General features: G+C 38.0%; 1 protein-coding gene across 1 annotated transcript; it reads right to left on the bottom strand.

Moving 5' to 3' along the window:
* Positions 1–4,601: 4,601 nt before the first annotated feature.
* On the bottom strand, positions 4,602–6,882 carry LOC125479903 (60S ribosomal protein L24). Its single transcript, XM_048590047.1, has 5 exons — positions 6,771–6,882; positions 5,962–6,037; positions 5,582–5,683; positions 5,086–5,234; positions 4,602–4,960 (listed from the first exon to the last, which is right to left on the bottom strand). The coding sequence occupies exons 1-5, from the start codon at positions 6,779–6,781 to the stop codon at positions 4,807–4,809; spliced, it is 492 nt and encodes a 163-aa protein (XP_048446004.1). The 5' UTR covers positions 6,782–6,882; the 3' UTR covers positions 4,602–4,806.
* Positions 6,883–15,914: the final 9,032 nt, after the last annotated feature.

The following is a 15,914-nucleotide window of genomic DNA, read 5'->3' as shown; positions in this document are numbered from 1 at the left end:
CCACCTTGCTCCATATACAAGCTATCCATAATAAGCCCAAAACTGCTCTAAAAGGCTCAAAATTGCCTTTTCTTGCCAACTTTGTCGTTAGGACCTACAAACAAACGAAAATAGCTTAAAACACTATCATAAGTAGTAATTAGCTCACTACATGTAAGGAAATAACATAACTAAGTAGCATAAATATGCTCCTATCAGGAATCGCCGTCCAATCATCAAATAGGCTTCAAAACCCTCAAATCGTGCAAGAACAAGCTTGAATCGAAGATTTAAACCTAATTAGTCATAAGCCCAATCTAAGTAAATTATTCAAACCTAAATAATAATTCCTCAAAATTTACCTTCGAACATTAAGTTCGATTCATTGAACATGTAAGTAAAACCCGTTCCTCAATCGGAAACCAAGATTGAAAGTTAGGAATTTCAAAAGATTAATAGAAATTTTCTTCTCTGCAAAGGCTTAACATGCATGCTTGCATGTAACCATGTATCTCACCACATGGTCCAACCCGTGCACCAGTTGGTAATCAAAACCAAAGGAATGAAGTCCCTATTTATAGGGGAAAAGGCGGCTACCAATGTAATTCGATTGGATGGTGTGACGGCAAGGATAAAACCAATGGACCTATCTAGTTCTTCAACAAGTCCTGCGTGTAGGTTTGGGAGAAACTTATTCCATGCATGCAACACGTATTGAAATGGTCTATAGCTTAGTCATCAGCATACCATGCAAAGTTGACAACAAGGCTTCTTGATAATTCTTATAAATTAGCAGCATGGTGGAGCTTATCAATATATAACCAAGAATAAGCTACAAGATTCTCTTGCGGACGGTGGCTCTCAAATTGATCTACACGTGGCTAATTCCATCACTTGTGGCTGCCATGTGTCCCTTACTTATTGGTCCAACATGTAAATCACCTTAAAAATTCATTCGAGCTCCGAAAAATAATGCGAAAGATGTTACAAACTTGTAATGATGTCCACTTTCATACCTCAAAATAATCTTTGAACTCAAGTAAGATTATCATCCATTTAAAATGAACTATAAATCGTAAAATTCGAAAACACTCCAAAATTCATAACAACACTTTCTAAGCACTTTAAAATTTCGGGGTCTCACAAGGTTGGTGTGTGTGTGGGTCGTTGGAGAAGGGAGAGCACAGAGAGAGGGAGATATGCGAGAAGGAGAGAGAGTGTGAACTGAGAGAGAGGGCACTCGAGGGAGATCCGGATTGGGTAAGGGATAGGGGACAAACATCTCCTTGTGGATATGCGACAAAAATCTCCTTGTGGATAGGGGACAAAAATCTCCTTGTGGGTCCCCTTGGTTCACAATTTAAGAACGTACTAAACGAACCACAAAATATCTAAAAAGGTTCGACGTTCGAACGTAGAATCTTTGTTATAAATCCGAACCCAAATCTATTTGCGCCTACACGTTCATGGCGTTAAATTCGATAAAAATAAATTAACTAAATTAAGACTATGCATTTCAACGGGACGGTCAAACAAAATCAACTCAAGGGTGAAAAGGTAATTTCATAAGTCCGACAACAGTTAAATTTGGGACGAGGTTTCACAACTTATGACCTCCAGAGCGTGTGAAAGCCCTTGATGACATTGTCTATAGTTTTCAGGAGCCATTGATTGAGGCAGCACCCGTTCTGACCTTGTGATAACTGCTGATCTGAACTCTTATGCGAAGTGTCGTTGCCCCACTCCCCAAACATCACGCAAAAGATCAAGAAGTTCCAGGGACCACAGTAGGTTAAGTTATAAACTTAAATAATCCCTGTTACATGGAAACAAAATACTAATTGATAAAACAAACAAAAAATAAGAAGAGTGAAGAAGGTTTCATATCATGTCGAATCCCTTCCAACTGCAAAACCTAGTCTCCTCATCGAATATCTAAACCTAGCAAACCCAGTTGCATAAAACTCGAATAACTTTACACATCCAATCTTTATCAATAATATTCAAACCCAGTTAGTAACAAAACACCAAAAAATTTGAGATTGTTTGGTTCAAAAAATTGGGATCCCTTTCTTCTTGAACACTGCGAATCCTTTTTTTATATAAATTTTTGAACGACGGTGAAAATTTTGAAACAGGTTCTTCTCCCTTTTTCATACATGAAAAGAACGAGGAAAAAAAAACTCAAGAGGAGAGAAAGGAGTGAACGATCGAGAGAGAGAGAGAGAGAGAGAGAGAGAGAGAGAGAGATGGAGAGACGAAAGGGATATGGATGAGAGAGATACACTAGGGAAAGAAGATAGAAGGTTTCATGCGAGTTAATACGTTTCGGTGTAGTAGAGATTATTTAAGTTGATAGCTTAATCTATCATAAGATCAACATTGAGGCTTATAAAAAAGGGAACTTTAACGAAGAGCTCCCGGTATTATTCAGTTTAACGAAAAACCACATTTTTACACTAAAAAGTCAATCCTAGTACTATTCACTTTACCCTTTATTTTGCCTTTATCGTTAAAACTCAAAGTTTTCAAATTCTTTTCATTAGTTTTCCTTATAAAAAAAGGTACCTCACCTGTCCTCAAAATAAGGACTTTAGGAGAGTAGTTCTAAGGTTTACTAACTCCTAAGTAGGGATTAAGAATTTTTAATCTTAATTTTGCAAATGATTGTTTATTTTTCACCTCTCTAATTTGATAAAGCTGCTAAAACGCTTAAATTGATTGGATTAATGATGTCCCTTGGAAAACCGGCTTGTTGCTTGGGGACATCAGTAAACTATTTCAGAATTTTGAGTGTATTAGCTTTGTTCATGTTTAACGGGATGTTAACTTTGTAGCTGATAAAGTAGATACAATAGGGCACTCTATTCCTTCATATTGTATTTAGCTTCATTGTCCCTAGTAGTGTAAGGAATGTCGTACACTTTATCGTACTGGTTGCCCAATGGGCTTTTGGGTTTATCGAGATAAACCTAGACAAGGCATTGTATAATTTGACGAAGGCGCCACCCTGCTATTAAACATGTACCAATTAGACTCTAGAATAATTTTAAGATGAAAAAATAAAATTTAAAGCGTTGGTTAACAATTAGGTTGGATTGACAAAATTTTAGGGTAACATAAAAGTGCTACAAGGTTAACAAAGGACACTAGATACTTTTTGTGAACTCTCAAATGATGTGTTTGATTGGCTTTGCTAACTTTCATTGGAGTATACTGGATTGCATATTAGAGTATGCACGTGTTTGTTACATACATGATTAAGTTTAATGGGATAAAACAGGATTCCCCTCGACAAAATCTCTCACTAGGAGGTCTTAGCAAGAACCCCCAAAATGCATCGACTGTTAAGCCCGTCTGCTTTGCTTGGCATTAGACTTGTCTAATCTGCTTCGCATCGTCTTCATGGCCGTCTAACAAGTAGAAGACAGACCTGCATCTTCAAGGCCAAGAACCTTGGAAATTTCCCAACCCGATCATTTTCGTTCGTGGAATAGTCGGAAGAGCCTCGCTGCAGCGATACAAGCAACGAGGAAGTCGTACTGTCAAAATCACTACGATGAGATCAGAAACAATGCTATGAATAAGAAAATCAAGACGGGAAAATCACATCCAAATTTTAAATATTTTTCTTCTGAAATATTCAAAATTTTCTTGGAATCAACAAGATTGAGGATTTTGTATTATGCATTTTGCAGGAATGATCTAGCTTAAATGGGAGAAGAAGAGCTAGGGGTGAGAGAAAAAAGGAAGAAAATAATAGGTGTCTCCAGAGAGTGTGAAGAGTTTTCTAGAAAAAAGAAAAAGTAGATTAATAATAAGAATAATGCTATAAAGATCAAATTCTTAATATATTAATTAGATACTATATTAAAGTGTGATTTTGTAAATCCTACATAGATTTGATTACTATACATTCTTTCCATATGAGGATTGTATTTCCTTGAAGGACAATGATTCTTCCCTTTTTGCTATTATAAATAAAGGCACTCCGTAGGAGAATAACACACCATCGTAACATCTTATATTTTCTCCACTCTCTCTACAACGCCCATTTCTCTCCTCTTCAGATAAATTGGCTACAACAATATTAAGAGTTTTTTAATTATTTTGCTTTCTAGTTCAATACTCCACCAAACACTTCACTAAGTCAGTTCAACTTAGTCTATTTTTAAGTCATTCCAGCTTAGTCCTTAAAGCTAATCTAATCCGAAATAATCCAATGAAGATGTTCTATAACGTATAAAATTTGACAAGATTTAAACTCCTCAAAGCGTGTCCAAGCCTCAATTCTTCATTACAATAGTTTAAAAAGTGAAAACTAGGGATTGTGGGAATAACTTCATCTTTGGGAAGGAAGACTGACAAAAGAACATGCAGAATAAGTCAGAAACAAATCCACAGAAGGATGTGTTAATCTACATGATGGTAAAAGAGTGGTGGAATATAATCTACTTTCTCTGAGACATCTTTCTAAGCGGATTTCTGCTGCGTTTCAGAGGGTTATATGGACACAAGAACAATGATTGGTACCGAAAAGCTCACTCATCAAGCCTCCTAGGCATGGTAAGAGTGAAACCTCGGTCCAAATCTTAATGAACAGAGAAAAAGGCCATTGCAGCTCCAGCAGAAATTTTCAAGTCCACAGCAAACTGAATTAACTATTCGGTACTTGGCAATATCAAAGTGACAGATATAGGACAGACGAAAGAAAATTACGACCAGACCATCAAGCATGACCGATCAATCCTTACAAAATCTTCAAATTAAACAAACACGTCCTATCAATTACTCTACTCTGCAACAAGTAGACAACAGAACAGCGGCTTAACGCTTCCCACCACCACCGCCAAGCTTTGGTCCCTTGGGTGCACTTCCCTTGGGAATGTTGCCCTTGCCTTGAGACTTCTGAGATTTCGTTACTTCTGCCTTCTTGGCCTTCTTTTCATCCTTGGTCTTCTTGATTCTTTCCTTAATTTCACTACAGAACACATCCAGACATTTAATCACATGATGGATCACGAAAGGTTGACATAAAAACGTTGAAGCCAAACAAGATGAATAATTAAGTGAATCAAGGCTACAAGTATAGACTAGAACACAAACCGAAGTGCAGCTTCACGTGCAGCATCACGAACCTCTGGCTTCTCAGTTCTTCTCTTCTGGATAACCTCCAGGGTAGCACCGACAATAGACCTTGAGTAAGGCTTCTTGGTGGCACGTCTCCTCTTCTTCACAGCTTCTTGAGCAATATCCTAATTATGCCAAGACATCATCCGTAATAACACGATATAAACACAACAGACTGCAAGGCAGCTAGCTACTTCATACAAAAGATTGGCCACTACCAGACAAGTTTTAACAGGCTAAATTTTATCTTCAAAGATTGATTAAAAAAAAGATGTATGATGAAACGGATTACAAGGCAATATAACTAATGTATGATGAAAACAGATGATCAGAACCAATCAATTTCCCAGAAATTTATAGGCTTTAAATATCTAATGTAACTAATCAGGACGTTACTTGATCCACCTGCATTGTTTGGAATGGAGTACTGGAAATTAAGATTTTATATATCATACAAAAAACGCAAGTCTACCTTTTTGTGTTGCTTCCTGTACATGGCTGTCCAGGTAAGCTTTGATGGCTTCAGCTTGTTGTGGAAGTACCTTTTGCATTTGGAGTTGGCAAAAAGGAACACCTGAAAGACCACCACAGCTTATAAAAAGAGAGACAAAAACAATATTTTTCAAATGATACTTTAAATAGGGTAATACTAGGTAGATAAATTTTTAAACCAAATGATGTGTCACCAATAGGAAATAAGCATGTTAACAACACTTGAGTGATAATCCAATCATCAACAACCATTATTTGGTTTACAAAATTTGGTTTAAAAATTTGATCTCCCTAGCATTATCACTTTCAATATATAATCTGATACAAAGTAAAATAACCTCAGGTTTAAGGAATGCTTACCTGAGAATCAGAACGAATAAATCTGATGCCTCTTCCTGGGTATATCTTGTCGCCGCTGAAACGGCATAGTTCCGTCCTGACAAGACAAAAACAATTGATTTTATAAGCCACAATAGGAATATTAATGGCCAGAAGTGGTAAATCAACATGCTTAAGCCTAACAAGCAGAACCACAAAAGTAAGGCCAAGAAATGGGGAAGGAAAGCACCAAGCCTAAAAACCCAAACCATTCACATTCATCAACCTCCCATTAAATTTCCACACAACTAGCATATTTGATTATCACCGAACACTCAAAGGAACATCATTGATAGAAAATACAACAAGTACACACCTCTGCTTACAAACGCTGATCAACAACAGACTTACCCATACAAACACCACACAACGCAACGCAACACATTCCAATAACAAAATACCCATACATTTCCCCGAGATTGGAAAATATAATTACCACATTCCGCGATCTAGATTTCAAAAACTTAATACCAAAACACCAACAAGTTGAAAACTCACTGGATTTAGTGCTACATGTAACCTATGTGAACCATGAAATGGCATTCACTTCATCAACATCACGCACAAATCGGAGCATGTAAACAGCTTATTGCAAAATTAGAATCCAAAATCTAAATGGGAAAATAAATAATAAGCATCCAAATTCAACATCAACAACAACAAAGAGGATTCTCAATCGGTGATTGCGTGAGGAAAAAATTAAGAACGGCAAATGAAACCATTTCAATATCAGATCTCGACGAGAGAGAGAGAGAGAGAGAGAGAGAGAGAGAGAGAGAGGGAAGACATACTTGAGAACCATGGCTGCTGCCTCCTGCTGGTGGTGGTTGTTAAAGGACCGGAAACCCTAGAAGCAGATTTGCTTACAACGCGGCTATGTATACCAGCCTTCTTAATAAATAACCCTACTGTCTCACCAAAAACCACGAAAGTGCCACTAACACTGGGCCGGCGTATTTTGTTGTCTTTTTCGGCCCAAGACTACCGCCGGATTTCTTCTGGGGTTAGTATGGCCCATTGCTCCGCTCTTCCTTATTCTCTCATGCTTATTTTTTTTACTACGGTCTAGTGGTGTGTTATTACAAGTTTGTTTCACATAAGGCAAAGAACGTATTGTAATTGTGTTATGTTTGATACCTAGTTAGTGATTTGACCCTTTATGTGGCATAACCTAGTATATCATCTCTTGGAGTAGAGTATTATTGTATCAAAAAAATGTTTAGTTTTTGAGCCAAATTTGTTCTGGAGTCCATGTGGTGAAACCCTACTTCAAATCAGCCCATGTGTTAAAAAAAAAAAAAATTGTTAATAATAAAAATGTGGTGAAGTTTGTTATCAATCATAGTCCAAATCAAAATTTTCATCAAAATCTTGTGCATAAGCAGGGGCAAAAAAGCCACTTCATTACTTTTTTTTCTATTAACAACAAAATAGAAAATTTTGAAAAAGAAAAAAGAAAAGAAACCGTCCCCCACCCTGCCTAAGTTGCAAATACTGAGATTTGCCATTGAATCCTATCAAATTACTTTCCATGCCCCTTCTCTTTTTCTCAAATAACACCAAACTCATTTCCCAGATAACACCAAATTCCAAGTTTGCATAATAATTGATTTCTAATTCAAATAGAGAACCTAACGAAACAAGCTCGCCACATATAGAATATGAAACTATGATTTTATGGATCTTGGTATCTTAGGGTGCGAAAGTGGCATGCCAAATGAAGGCAGCCGGGGAGTCGGAAATGACACTGTGGAGAAATTTTTCTATGTGACTAGAACACATACCTTAGCATTATAGGTGATGTTCCCCACTAATAACTTGTTGACATTTGTATTCTTATAACATAAATACAATTAATTAAAAAAAATAAAATTAAACCGACTCCTTGTATTCCCAATCTTCAAATTACCTCCCACACACTTTTTCTCCCATGCCTCCCCCACTCGCCGACTCTTTGCCGGAGACCTGCATCGTCCACCCCATCCTAACCCCACTCATTCCTCCCTTCCCCACACGTTTCTCTCTCCCTTTCTTTTTCATCTCAATATTTTGTCCTCATTCTTGTGCTCTTTCTTTTCATCTCAATATTTTGTCCTCATTCTTGTGCTCTTTCTGAGATGGACACAAACCGACACCACTAACCATTAATAAATAAAAATAAACAAAGCTAACACTTTCTTCCCGTCAGATAAAGACACATTTTGTCGTTCATAACCAACAGAAAATATGTTAGTAATTAAAAAAAATATAAAAACGACAATTTCAGTTTTTTAATAAATAAAAATAAACAAAACTAATAATTATCCGCCAATATACATTCATAAGAGTTCAAAAGAAAATTTTACCCCTTTTTGAGGTCTTCAAATTTTACCCGTTCCCGCGTGCTAAATTTTGGGTGTCATCTTCCAAATTGTCAAGGCATGATATCTGCTCCATTTCTACATGTGAATTTGTAAAGCTTAGACATTATTGATATATGATGAATTTTTGAGAATATTCTAAAAGGAATGATTGCTCAAGTAGATATAGTTCTCACCTATTCTAGTCTCTGTAATCCCCTAGCAAGAAAATCGTTGATAGGTTCCCTTGAAAGCTTGGTTAGAGAACGCACTCACCTGCACACACACACTTCAAAACTCAATTCATACATATAGGAAAGAGAGAAAGAAAAAGGGAGAGAGAGTAGCACAAGGTCCCAAATTTCAATCCCACTGGGAAATCATGAGGACAACGAAGAACTCACCGAAATCGAATTGAACGGAGAGAGAGAACAACCGGGAGATGAGTAGAACGGCAAGTTAAGGGAGGGTGACATATGAGTGAGTTTTTTTTAGTTGTGGGGTTCGAATTTTTCGTTCAAGGGAAAGGGGGAGGAAATTGAATTGCACCCAAGAGGTTTTACGGAACAAATTTGGAAGGCAGAACCCAAAAATCAACCCCCATCCCTCCCTCACTCTTTCTCTCTCTGTAACAATCCCTCAAATCCCAAAATCCCTCCCTTTCTATTTATCTCTCTGTAAATTCCCCTCAAATCCCTCACTGAATCTCTCTGTGTTGGTTTTAATGACACCATTTGACACACCCCGACCCAGAAAGTCCACTTGGACCCTGAATCGAGCTGTGCTGGCCGACACCTGGAAGGTGACGAAGCCATAAAATGTGATAGTGTATAAAAAGTGAATGAATTTGAATCTAAAAGTGTACTAAATACCAGAGTACGCTACGAGTGGGAGCGAACCCATTTCACACGCGATGACAGAGCATAAGTAAGGTACAGTAATGTGGGTAAAAATCATACCCTCAAAAATATCCATCAATACTAAGATTCGCCATAGATTATTGTCGATACAAACTCAGCAGCTAAAACCTGGAGGGCACCAAACAGAAGGTGTGAGTAAGCAATAAAACCAAGCTTCCCAAAGGTACTACCTCTCTAAAAGTAATACCCCTAAATGTAAAACCCGTATCATTTTCCATAAGACAGTACAACATATATACATATATCCAAACCATACTCAAAAATGACCAAAACCACGGTTTGCCATCAAATCCACCATACATTAATAAGTAGGCCAAATGAACTAAATCAATACAAAGTGATATATCAGTCAGAGTCATCTAAAATGATATGTACAACTTATCCGTATCTCATCAATCATGGCTAGCATATAAGTCGAAGTCACCTATAGTGACTTGTACGACTTATCCATATCTCATCAATCCTGGCTAGCATATAGCTCAATAAGTATACCTGCACACGAGTCGGAACCACCTAAAGTGGTATGTACGACAGGACTGGGTGTAAATAAATACGCTCAAGTGCTACGATAACGTGAAGACTGGGCGAATAATCGCGGGTCACCTACAAGTCGGAACCACCTAAAGTGGTCTGTACGACAGGACTGTGCACCTACCTTGGATCCAAGGTGAGCGTAAGGTGCGGGAGGTGAACATCATGTGAAAGACTGTGCCCTTGCCACGGGCAGGAGCACTAACACTGGGGTGCAGGTTTATGAGCTCTCAATGCATCTCAATATAACATGTGCAACTCATGGCAACCAGTACGACAGTATCGAAGTTGCCTAACTCATAACTGTAGTCATGCTATAACACAATCGATTCAACTAGTACCATAAACTCACTTGAACTTACCTGGGTGTCCTGAGTTCACCTTTGCACTTGAAAGCATTCCCAATAATTATATGCAAGTAATATACATATGGATATATCATGATGCAATCTACTACTCAACCATGTCGTAGCATTTTCAATTATAAACAATATGGTGTGAAGTGTACAATCAATAACGCCCTACTCCCAAACTACTTATTTTCAGGGATAATTATCCATGACAACCCAATTAACTCTAATTTAACTAACTAATTCACAAAACTAAAACTTGTCTTTACCAATTTCCTTCGCATTACTCAATTTCCCAAGCAAGGCTTTTGTCTCAAATATTTTATGGCTGCATCTAACGTCTCGTTAGACTGCCTACGTACCCTAAATAGGGATCAAGCCATTCGTAGTTCATATAGGTACTTCAAGCATTCACAATAATTATATGAAGGTAATATACCTAATCAATTTAAAAGTGTCGATAAAACTCTCAATAATATGCACAATAAAAAGGAAAAGATCCACTCACCTGGAGTCCACACTATACTTCTCTAGCGCACGTATCGAGGCGTCCTGAATGATCGGTCCCTGTGGCCAATTATCAAATCACATATCAGAACTCTTATCCGTAGAATACGTAATTCACATAAAACACAACCTCAACGACATTCTAAAATAGTTTGATACCCATTGACCACAAGTCAACCGTCGATCAAAGATCGACGGTAGGGTTTACAACCCTGTATAACTTGATCCGGAAGATCCACATATCAGATTTCCAATCCGCAACTCCCAACGATCCACAATATGTTTCTAGAATAACATATTAAAATTTCATTACGATCCAACGGTCAGATCTCCGCCAATTGCCTAAAACAAGTGGCCGTGAACATTTATTTTACTAACTTACAAATCCAATTTAGGAAGATCCGTAAGTCGGATTCCCGATCCGTAAATTCCTATGATCTTTAAATATTACATATTATAATGTATCCAATTTTGGTGACGATCCAACGGTCGGAACATCGATTCACATTTTTATCAAGTAACATATCATAACGAATTAGGTTCCAACGATCAACCTACGTCATTCAAATGACAAAACTGAATTCAAAACATTCGACATAGCCTAAAAATAGCATTGGCGGCTCACTGGCCACGTGCCGCCGCGGGTGGCGGTCGGCCGCCTCGACTCGCCGGAAAATCCAACTATTTCCAAAAATTCTCAAACTTCACAGAAATGAAGATCTCAGTGAGTGGAGCAACTTTCATACCTGCCACGAAGTCCAAAAGTGGACGGAAGATGGTCAATTTTGCCCACGAAGCCGGCGGGTGCCTAAAACTTCCCGACGTCAATTCGTCGTCTACGGTGGTCCAACGGGGTCAAGGTTGGTTGGGTTTTGCTCCTGGGATGATGGGCTACAAATCCCAAGTGGTGGCATCGGCCATTGCTTTGCCGATTTGCCGGAAAATCGAGAAGGGTGGCCGGAGCACCATTGATTTTCGTCAACTTTCGTGGCCTCAAACCTCCACATCCCATGGTTAATCAAGATGGTTCTTGGGTGGGTTTTGTAGAGGGGAATGATAGCTTCAAGATGGTGATGGTGGCATCGAAAAACTCCACCGGAGTTGGCCGGAATCGGCCTTGGAAAATGGGAACCCGCGGTGGGTGCGGGTGGACGAAAACCCACTTCTTTTTTTTTTTTTTCTTTTCTTTCTTCCAATTCTGATTGGGCTTTTCCCCACAAGGGGGGATTTAATTTAAATAAACGCTAAACCTTGAATAACCAATTTCGAACGTCCGTAACTATACCGTTATAATCCGGACTCGCAAACAGTTTTCGTCTATACGTTCGTACCAATAAGTACTACGAGGATATGCTAAAAGAATAAGTCCCACATCTCTCGAGTTGATGGTCGACGGAAGTCAAAGTCCTTGCCTCTAGGGCAATTTTGTAAATTCACGCTTTTAAAATAAAATAAAAACGTAAAATTTGGAACGGGTTGTCACACCAGTTCATAATAGTGTGGGTTACACCGTTTAATAGAACTGACATCACTATTTTCTATGCAAGGAATGGCCCACCCAAAATTTAGCACGGGGGAAATTTCCCGTCCATTGCCCTTGGATAAATTTTTAAAAAATCAATTTATTTCAATTGACAAGAATATAAGGAACTCTCTCGATTTTAATAATTAAAAAAAATCTTATTTTCTTTTAAATTTGTGTTAAAATCAATGTACGAAAACCAACAGTAAATGTACCAGTAATGTATACAAAACAATTCTCTAAATAAAATGTGCACATAATAATTTAAATATAAACATTCTATTGTAGGCATAATTTACTGAACAATTATGGAAGCCAGAGAGAGGGTGCGGCACATAGAGAGAAGAGAGAAATGTATAATTGTGAGGTGTGTTCTATTCCATCCCATTGTGCGTTTATTTATAATAATAGGGAAGGTTAATTATTTACCCTAATAGGATTACAACTCTAATAGGATAATATCTAACCTTAGGGAATATTCCAAGATATTCCTAGATACACTAGGATTTACACAATCACATTCATAATCTAATAGGATTGCAACACATCCATTATTTTTGTTATCTTGAAGATAGGATTATATTTCAATTTTAGGAGTAAATTTTATTTCGTATGGAAAATAAAATAAAATAAAAAGAAAAAAGATAATTGGATAAATATTTTGAATGAAAAACCATGATTATCTCTTAAAAAGGGAGTCCACAACTTTTAAAATACTTTAAAAAATTAGCAAAAAATTACAATAATAATTTTGAAAATAATAAAAATAATTTTTAGTTTGATAAATAGAGAAATGCTGATGTTGTGATAATCCGTCCCTAATTTTACGATTTTATTAATTTTAAAAGGGGTGAATTGACGAAATTGCCCTTAGAGGCAAGAAGGTTGACTTCCATTGACTAGTGTATTGTGAAATGTATTGAACATTCTTTTAGCGTATCCTCATAGTACTCGTCACTACGAATGCATAGGCCCAATCGGAATTGAATTTGGAACTAGGATAGAGATTTTACGGACTTATGAACGTGAAGGGCGATTTGGTAAATTCGTGTGAGATATTTTTGTGGCTTGTTTTGTGAGCCACGTGGGGCCCACACCCCTTACTTCTCCCCTCCCCCCATGTCTCCCTTTTTTCTAGAGTATATTGTCTCCCTCAATTCAAACTCTCTCTATCATTCTCACACACTTTCTCTCACCTTCTCTCTTCTTCTCCCTTAACCCGTACCATTCCCTTATCTGTGCAAACCCAAGCAAAATCATCAAAGAAAGAAGAACGAGCTTCAAATCACCAACATCATAATCCTCACATCCTCATAAGTCCATCCACATAAGCAGAATCGAAAACAACTGAGTTTCGAAACGTCGAAAAAATGTCCGAGAGTTTCAAGCCATTTTCAATCCAATTCCGTCCACTTTTTGGACTTTCAAAAGTATAAACTTGTTCTTCTCTTCCTAAGCTTCATTTCCGTATAGAGATCGTCGATTTTGGTTAATAATTGAAGAAGTTATAAATGTTTAAAGTTTACCCAATTTCCGATGACCTCCTAGGCTTTTGAGCCATTTTTCAACCAAACTGCGGCGAGTTAGCCATCGAGGAGGGTACCAATATCTTCATCTCGTCCCGAGGTATGATTCTTGTTTTTTAATTACTCAATTTAGTTAAGTATTGACAAAGTTATGGACGTTTAAAGTTTGTCCAGTTTTCTGGCCAATTTTCCCAATTTCCGACGGCCTAGTCGTCTTTCGTGTCATTTTCCGGCCATCTCCGGCAACCATTGGGTTTCCAAATAGGTATAATCTTGTTGTACAATTTCCTAGCTTCGTTTTGATATATTATGGAAAAAAATTGGTTGAATTCACCCCAAATTTTCAGTCAAATATCTGAAGAAGAAGGGGAAAAAAAAAAAAAAAAAGACGAAAGGGCCTAAGCCCAAATCTGGCCCAACCTTTGGGTCTTTGTTCAATTCCAAGTCCGTTTCTGAAATTAAAGGGAATATTCCCTTAATTTCCAGTTAATTTTAACAGAATATTCCTTATGAGGAGAGAATATTCCGTTAAAGTTAACGGAGAATATTATGTTAAAGCTAACTATTGACTGTTAGTTGACTTTTATTGACTTTTTCAAAAAAATTTTGGAAACCCTCCTAGGCTAATTTTGACACTCCAAGTCCAAGTCCATTTTTGACATCCATTTAGTGAAATTTTGAGATTTTAGCATAGTTGACCACTAAGGCGTCTCGGTTGACTTTTAGGGTTGATTGTTGACTTTTTCATTGACTTTTTGTAAAATTTGTCAGGGACCTTTCTTAACGTATTTCGACAACCTGATTCTAAATCCTCACTCCATTTTCTCAAATTTGATTGTTTAAGTTGAGTTTTACTAACGGGCCCCAATGTTATGCTTAAGTTCGATTATTATCGGTGACTCCAGCTTTCTTAGTTCGAACGGCTGCGACCTCGCCAGTATCTATGAGTGAGTCTTTGATTTTAAATATTAAATATTTATATAGTTTCCATTTATACTTTTGAAAAAGAATCTCTTACGTATGCCTGGATTAGACTAATGCTTATAAGAATTAGCGAAATAACGGAAAATTACAAAATTATCATAAATCCTACGGGATACACAGGTATGCGTACTTTTATGGGTTTTAAATTATGGTCATGATTAATATATTTTATTTATTACTATTATGTCGATGTGAATTATCGAATTAATGTGGCAAGACTATATTTATGTTATTTGCTCATCGTTTGCTGCACTTATGTTAGTACTCGCCCGGGCTAGGGCCAATCTTTCACGTGTATGTGCACATTGCACCGTAGGCTCACTTTGGATCCATTGTAGGACAGGACTAGATCATAATATTCCCCACAGAATCTAATGTTGTACTTAATATGAAGTATAAAATAAACTCTTAAGTTTTTGTTGAATCTATCAATTTGATGGGATATGTATTATACAAAACTAGTTTCAACAATCCAACCATCAAACTCATTTGTATATTGTAACATCCCACATCGCCGAGGGGAGTGGATCCTATGATCCTTATATATATATATATTCATATCCCTACCTAGCACGAGACCTTTTGGGAGCTCACTGGCTTCGGTTCTATAGGAACTCCGAAGTTAAGCGAGTAGCGCGCAAGAGCATTCCCAGGATGGGTGACCCATTGGGAAGTTCTCGTGTGAGTTCCCAAAAACAAAACCGTGAGGGTGTGCTGGGGGCCCAAAGCGGACAATATCGTGCTACGGTAGGGTCGGGGTCGGGAAGTGATCCTTCCAGGCCAGGATGTGACAATTGGTATCAGAGCCTAACCCTGGCCGTGATGTGCCGACGTAGACGTCGAGCCCCTAAGGGGGGTGGATTGTGAGATCCCACATCACCCAGGGGAGTGATCCTTATATGTATATTCCTATCCCTACCTAGCACGAGGCCTTTTGGGAGCTCACTGGCTTCGGGTTTCGTAGGAACTCCGAAGTTAAGCGAGAAGGGGGCTAAAGTAATCTGTAAGATCCCACATTGCCTAGGGAAGTGATCCTTATACGTATATTCTCATCCCTACCTAGCACGAGGCCTTTTAGGAGCTCACTGGCTTCGAGTTCCGTAGAAACTCCGAAGTTAAGCGAGAAGGAAGCTAGAGCAATCCCATGATGGGTGACCCACTGGGAAGTTGCTCGTGAGTTCCCAAAAACAAAACCATGAGGGAATGGTAAGCCCAAAGCGGACAATATCGTGCTACGGTGGAGCGGGCCCGAGAAG

The sequence above is a fragment of a genome, unplaced genomic scaffold, assembly GCF_019419815.1.
Source record: "Pyrus x bretschneideri cultivar Hongxiangsu unplaced genomic scaffold, Pyrus_bretschneideri_v1 Contig30, whole genome shotgun sequence".
Classification (NCBI taxonomy): Eukaryota; Viridiplantae; Streptophyta; class Magnoliopsida; order Rosales; family Rosaceae; genus Pyrus; species Pyrus x bretschneideri.
The sequence above is the reverse complement of the archived record's forward strand: the minus strand, read 5'-3'. Positions and strand labels throughout refer to the sequence as shown.